The sequence below is a fragment of the Temnothorax curvispinosus genome, unplaced genomic scaffold (genome assembly GCF_003070985.1).
Source record: "Temnothorax curvispinosus isolate PA1 unplaced genomic scaffold, ASM307098v1 QBEX01012561.1, whole genome shotgun sequence".
NCBI classification, from domain to species: Eukaryota; Metazoa; Arthropoda; class Insecta; order Hymenoptera; family Formicidae; genus Temnothorax; species Temnothorax curvispinosus.
The window spans coordinates 1-7,766 of NW_020222341.1; the positions used below are offsets into that span (position 1 = coordinate 1).

The 7,766-nt window shown below is 38.9% G+C and overlaps 1 protein-coding gene across 1 annotated transcript; it reads right to left on the reverse strand.

Moving 5' to 3' along the window:
• Positions 1–350: 350 nt before the first annotated feature.
• On the reverse strand, positions 351–5,581 carry LOC112462593 (diuretic hormone receptor-like). Its single transcript, XM_025028464.1, has 6 exons — positions 5,225–5,581; positions 4,327–4,420; positions 2,469–2,562; positions 2,204–2,284; positions 2,004–2,092; positions 351–1,006 (listed from the first exon to the last, which is right to left on the reverse strand). The coding sequence occupies exons 1-6, from the start codon at positions 5,350–5,352 to the stop codon at positions 863–865; spliced, it is 630 nt and encodes a 209-aa protein (XP_024884232.1). The 5' UTR covers positions 5,353–5,581; the 3' UTR covers positions 351–862.
• Positions 5,582–7,766: the final 2,185 nt, after the last annotated feature.

A 7,766-nucleotide genomic window follows, 5' to 3' on the forward strand; every position in this document is an offset into this window, starting at 1 on the left:
CTGCAAGGCACGCGACGTTATATCTCAATTTAGAGCTTAGAGCTTAGAGCTTAGGGCTTAGGGCTTATAGGGCTTAGAATGACAATATCCTAGGACGTAATTCGAATAAATGTCTCTATTCTCGTAACCAATTTCAACAAAACCTTTTTTATCACGCGACTAATTGATGAATGAATTATCCAGAAATTGTCTCATCACATGCTCAACCCTGTTTAAAATAATAGATACAATATGATCAGATTATATTATATTACATTCAATTTCAATGTAAATGAATAAAAACATTATTAATTTACATTGAAATTGAATGTAATATAATGTAATCTGATTATATTGTATCTATTATTTTAAACAGGGAAGTACACGCCGCTCAACGTCGTGTTCTCGTAAGATACGACTAGAAGTTTCAATGTGTGCGGGAGAAGCAATTTTGTGCATTGGACGGTCGTTTTATCGCGCTTCTCGGCACGGACTGCACCGCGTGCGTTAAATTGAAACATTATTCGTCGCGTATACGCCGTTTTATTTGCTCATAATTGTCAACAATATCTGCAGGATAGTTTTAATTTCGAATCAAGACCATATCCATCTCGGGTCAAGTAGAATCGACCGGTTATATATGCCATAAACAAGTATACAATATCATTTAGTTAACGATATCGATATAGTTGACTATGTTCTCGGCACCCTCGATCATTCGCGCGAGGCTTGACAATGAAATTGATCGCGAGACACCATTTTCATTAATATAACGAAGTAAACGTTTATAAAACTGTTTTATATAAGGCCGCTATCAACTTGACGAACGATATCAACATATTTTTCCCAAACGATAAGACAAAAGGTTAAGTAGCATTACTGTTTAGCGATACGATGATGCACTCACCCGCATAATCATGAAAAGGAACACCATGTTCACCGCTATGACTATTATAGCTGACGCTTGATAAAACCAGTCGTACGGATGCGGTATCATCCAGGGACAGTGCCTCCAGAGCGCCACTTCCTGCCCCAGCCAGTCGTGTTCATAATTAATGTACAGGGTCGCGCGCGATATCAACAAGTAAACTTTGTACTAATAAACTAAAGGTATAGGTCCGAGCTCGATTCTCTCATATATAGTGAGCATGAAAGATCGTGAACGTCTTACCATTTACCGGTTTTTTTACAAAATGCTTCCCGTGCTTTATCGCATGTCTGGATACATAAATACATTTGCAAATCTTCACGTCTGCATGCTACACATATATCTTTGTAACTAATAAATTTCAACGTGTAAAATAAAATTGTACGTATTGGTAAAGTTTAGCTAAAGCTTGCTTGCAGAAGTAAAACGAGGAATGAGGCGCCTTTTGTATAGTGTTTTATTTTGCGCTGCTCCGCGATTCATATCATTCAACGTCAGTTTCGGCGCATATCCCGAAACAGCTTGACAACTGTAAGGCGTATTATATGTATATTATAGAGAGAGTCGACATTTCTTACATAAAAGTAGCGACGAATTTAACAAACTTATTAGCTTTCAGTGAGACGACCTGTAAGATGTTTAATCGATCTTTCGATCCTCCAACATTAGCTTAGGTGGTGGTTACGCGCGTGATCCAATGGAAGGTCTTTTCGCGAGCAGCGAGCCTGCGAGTGATAAAAAGTAAACGACTTGACGCGCATCGAGTATCCACCCGAGCCGAACGAAGCCGGGAGGTGCTCGCGGTGATATATGTCGACGTATATATAAAACCACCCCGTGTTTTCCACGTGGATGTTCATCCTGCCTCTCCCCTGCCCGCGCGCGGTTTTCATCCTTGTCACGTACTTGGACACGCGACGCGTTAATAGGCGAGCGTGACTGAAATTTCGATCGGTATTTTCGACACCGCGTCGCGGCGCGTCCGTCGTTATCACAGCTCATCGCGTTACACGGCCGTCGCTATCGGGAAATGAAAGATTTCTCGCGCGGAAAGGTGGAAATTCGCTGTCAGAGACGTTCTCGTTTAAATTCATACCTGGTTAGCTTGATTCATGACGTGGCTCATGACTTTCTGATCCAGAGACTTGGCGATTCCCCACATGGCTATCACGAGCACCGGGACACCTGGATTTATTTTTCTATTAGTTTCATTATTTATTTGTTTACGCGTCATTATTTTTTATGTCCTGTCGACTCGCGACGACTCCTAGCTATCTTTCCCGCTCGCTCACTCACCCCAGCCGATCACTAGGCAGAGCTTCAGCTTGATATTATCGCCAGTGAACGTTTTCACGACCAACAGATACAAATACAGACCTATAAACAGTGCGAAATAGTACTTGATATTAGTAATAAACGCGTAATCATATTTCTCGAGTATATACACATATACATATATTTCATATCCTTTCGGACTAGGCACGCGCGCGCGCGCCCGGGGGAAGGGGGAGGTACGTGTCTCTTTTATTACGTATTATCAATTTACAAAATTGTAACTCACCTTCGACGAACATCCAGAAAAAGTTTGTCAAGTGGAAGTAATGAAGAAGCGAGAAGAGAATCACGCAAGTTGGTATATCCGTTTGCATGGACACCTGGAAATATATAACATAATATAGAGATGGTATTAAAATAAGAGAACGCTCAGACAGGCGGCGGATAGCTTTAATATTAATCTTATTAATTTACAAACACTATTCCGAGATTACGCGCGCGGATCCATTGTTTGCCACGTAATCTTTCAGAGTTTGTCAAGGAGATTTTATGATGTAGAAATAAAAGCGCATTACACAAAATGCAATGCTTTTAATCGCGTGCACGCTGGGACGGTCGTCAATCGATGATTTTCTTTGATCGGCGATATTCATCAGGGACACGCCCCAGGGACAGCCAATCCGATCCGATAGGATGGGAAAGGTTTTTTTAACATTCTGTTCATCTCCCTTCGTTAGCCATAAATAAAGAGTAATGTGTCATTGCCACCTTCCCGTTCCCCCACACCCTCTTCCCTCTCTTTTCTTTCTTCCACCACTCTTTACCTTGACGTTGAAAAACTAAACTGATTCATGTAAAATATTCATGTAGAACGGTGAAATATTACTGGCAAACGTACCGGGTACGTTGGTCGTCGATAAATTAAGAAATCTTACTAATGAATCCGTTAGCGTTAGCCGGTTATATATAATATAACCGCGCAAGGGAGAGCATCTTGTTGGAGTCACGTTCATATTATTTCATCACGTTCACTGCGATCAAGATTGCCTGCATTTGTGCGTTATATAATATTGTAAAAATAATAAACAGTTCTGTTCAAGTTATCAATGATGGAGACTAAATTTTCATATATTCATCTTTACGTTTCTTTTTTTTCCCACGTCTCATTTATTCTCTCTCGCTCTTAATAATAAATTAAATTTAGCAGTCAAAGAGCGATGGACGTAATGTAAATTCCAACGCGCGATGGACGGACCAGGGGCAGCGCTTCATTAAATTTAAAATAATTTCACGCGGCACGGTGTATATAATACATTGAAATTATTAATAATGAAGATTCAACGTGGTAGAGAGAGAAGAAATTTGAAAATCCACGTCGATATACATCACTGAACATTCGACGATTTGCACGTCGAGATATCGCAAAGGGTACTTGCTTAATTAATATACTTTGTTACAAATAAATAACACAACGTCGCAGTAGAAACATGATTTTAACAACAAAATGCAGTTAATAACGTATTAAAATATATATCCACAACGTTAACTGTTTTAACAGAAAGTTATAATATTTCGAATAATATTTCAACATTGCGTGCTAAATTTACGAGCGTTACATAAGAAATATATTACACAGCGGGTATTCCCAAACGTAGACTGACAAACTTCGGGTACGTATTAAGGACAGTATAACAAGCATTTTTTGTCACGAAACCCATGTCCGCAAATGGACCGTTTTGACACTAAAGTGGTTTTTGAACTCGAATATTTACATCAGCGGTTGTTAAAAGTGGTGACCATTTACTTCCATACAGAGCGTGCAACGTCGCAGTCGGCTTATAAATTCACATACCCTGAAAATAATGTTGTACTCCAACTAGCTAGACATAAACACGTAATCTTTGATTCACTCTGGTGCCAAAATGAATCATTTGCGGATATGGGTTTATCGACAAAAATGCTTGTTATATCTGTGCTTTAATTACCCAAAGTTTGTCGGTCCAATTTTGGGACACTCTGTATATTGTATACATACATGTAAAATAAATAAATGTTATGTAAAAATAAAGAAATATTCCATGTGGGGAAAAATTAAGAGTATGTACTGTATAAATAAAAGTATGACATTTACGTATATACATTACCTGCATCACAGTAGTTAAAATCCACGTCAAATCAGCCAGGATATAAGTGAACATTAGATTTGTATGTATGTTGTTTCTGAGGCACCGTAACTCTCTACAGAAAAAAATATGAAGCAATTAAAGTCTTGAGAAACTCTGGAATATTTTCGTGACATAGAGTGGTATGTAAAGGTAGAGAGGGTTAATTTATAGTGGCCTCTCGCCCACGTCGCTCTTCAATAGATTAGTACGCGGTGCTGGGAGCGATCTCAATTAGGAAACAAACAGAAACAACCGGGCGGAATTCAACGCATAGAATTCAAAGCATCCGTATACCTACTCCGTTTATATACCGTTTCGACCGTTCGCTCCGAGACGGCTCGCGTCGTGCGGTAGGTGTACTGGAAACGACGCGACGGGAGCGCAGCAAGTTGAAAATCGAGAATAAGAGTGTAGCAATATCCGCCGATAGTATTTAACACTGTATAAAAATCCTGCGACTTTTGTGTCTTTCTCTTCTTATACAATTAATTAATAATTCTATCCCTCCTCCCCCCTCTCTCTCTCTCTCTCATGCTTTCCTTGCCCTTTAGCTACGCTTGGACATAAATATATTAATCAATCAATCAATCAATCAATCTCTCGTCACTTGCGTATAAACTACAACTTGTTCTCATCAAACTAAAACTCGTTCTCATTCAAAGTGTACGTGACAAGTTTGTAAATATAGAAAACACATTGTAAAAAAATTGTAATATTGTAAAAGATTAACAATGAAAATCAAGTTTTCCTTAAACGTGTGTCAAAAAGCAGGAAAAAGGCTGTGTTTGTTTTGCAGCATTCCATTCTCTTTGAGAAAGATAACGTTATACCTAAACGGGAAGACGTTCAGATTGCTCATCATCGATATTCGACTCACTTGTAATAGATAAATATGCAGACTGCCATTATTAGAGTGAACAAGGAGAGGCTGTAGCCGATGAAATATAGCGCAGTCGTGATTTCTACACCGAGCTCGATGGTCGACAACCGCACGTCGCGGCACATGGAATAATTGGAGTATGTATCCCAGGTCCCATTCGGCCAACACCAGCGACTGGCGTTTTCTGCAAGTGTAATAGATCGTAGTTAGCATGCCGCATGCTGCTTCCGTTGCTACGTTGCAACCGTTGCTATGAGCGTTCTCTCGCAAAGTCAACTATTATAGTAGTCTTTAAGTTATTCCCTGATTGTGAGTAAGACGTACGTCTATTGTGCAGCGTGAGGAGAACATTTATAATTGTGCGTGTACGTACATATACACGTGTAATGTATATATACCTACATATACTATATACATGTAGAAATAAATGCATGTATTATATGTATCTACAAAATCGATCGCCAAAAGAAGTAAAGATCGAGTCCAAGTCAGATTAAACACGTTATACGTGCGGTTACGCGTGGTATGCCTAATTAATAAAATGCAAAAACACATCAATATTAAATTTGAGAGTAAAATCGACCACGCTCACGCGAACGAATATTGGAAACTAATATTTTCTCTTCTCTGCGCGTGAAACGTTTACGTAGCGATGTTTTTCAATGGATTCGACGCAACGCGCGTCGTCGTTATCCAAATACAAATATTCGGATACGTCACACGCGCTTGAGTGACCCGAGGGACGATTTCCAGCATCCCCGGCAATTTTTTTACAATCCTGCAGCGGCATTGGATCGTGCATCGTCGCGCGTCACTTGCGTTGCATTATTCACAACCACAAGGAAAAACGCTGGATGAATCGATACGCGGAAAAAGAGGTCGTCCGTTCCTGAAGCGATCGGATTGTAGCCGAGCAACAGAAGCGACTGAAGCGACAGTAGTAGCAGCAGCATCAATGTATCGCTTGTTAATAGCTAGCTTTCTTAATCTATCGGCTACGTCAAGTACTTGTGTTGACGTGTCAAATGCTTAAAAGTTTCATCAGACAAGTTGACAACGTGACAAATTAATTACAAAAAAGCTTCATAAAGCAGCTACATATAATTTCTACATCGCAGAATAAAATTGTAATTAATATACATATACATAGATAGATCTTTGAGCGATAGCGCAGATGACAGTGATTCCTTTATTATTTTCAACATACATATTAGATCGAGGGTGACTAATTTTTTTAATAAAAGGATAGTTTGTTGGTAAAATTACTTTATTTGCAATTAAATTCTTGTTCTCCAAAAATGGAATGTTGCTCGTTAAGTAAAGTCACAGCAAAATCTAAATCTAAATAATGCGAGGATTAAAAGGAGGATGTGTAAAAATTTCTGCCCAAAAAGATGTAAGCAATAGAGATATCTAGTATTTTTTTTGTAGATTTTGACCTCTTGAATATGAAGAAGCTGTTGATAGTTTGTATATAGTGTATTGGGTGTACCCTTGAAAATCGAGCAAGAACTTGATGTAGGTATAGAAATTTGGTTAATGTATAAAGCTATCACAAAATGCATCTTTGGGAGTTTTAGGGGGTGGGGAAAGGAGGGGTGTTTTAAATGTGTATAAAGGCAAGTGTAAACCACTGTGTGTGTATGGGGGGAGGGCGGGGACTCGGCTGGGTTACATAAAATTGGATTAAAGGAACTATCATGCATAGTGAGACAGATGACATATTTATATTTGCAGAACGGGGATAAAGAGAGTTATACACATCTATGTATTTGTGGGAGAGAAGATTGTATGTGTGGGCCTGGATGAGGGGAAGAGGTAGGTAGGTTTAATTAGGTCAGATTATAGTAGAGCTCCTTCAGGCCTCTATTTTAAATTTTTTAAGACTGCTGCGGAATAGAAGAAAAGAATTGATACGTAGAAAAATATAGACTAAACTCATGGAAAACAATATACAAAATATAAAAAAGTAAAAATATATAATGCAAAAAAATGTACGTAATATCTCGCCGCGTCTTCATCATGGTTCCGAGTTCAGCATCAGAGAACGATATTAAAAAGAGCAAAAGGCTAATGAAAAGTTAAATCAGCGTTTCTATTATGTAATAGGGTAGCGTTTATATCTAATGAGAGATTAAATCGGTTTAGCCATTTTATTGAATAGTATAAAATGATTAATATATTAGTACAAGTAATAAAAAATAAATCAAGTTTAGTCTTTTTGCTGTTCACTTGTGTGCAGTAGTATTGAGTATCAAGTAAAGACGCTGAGGGAGCTCAGCTACTAATCCGACCTAATTAAACCTACCTACCTGCCCCTCCCCCCTCATACAGGCCCACACATACAACCTTTTCTCCTACAAATATACATAGATGTATAACTCTCTTTATCCCCGCTCTGCAAATATAAATATGTCATCTGTCTCACTATGCATGATAGTTCCTTTAATCCAATTTTATGTAACCCAGCCGAGTCCCCGCCCTCCCCCCATACACACACACACACACACACACACACACACACACACACACACACACA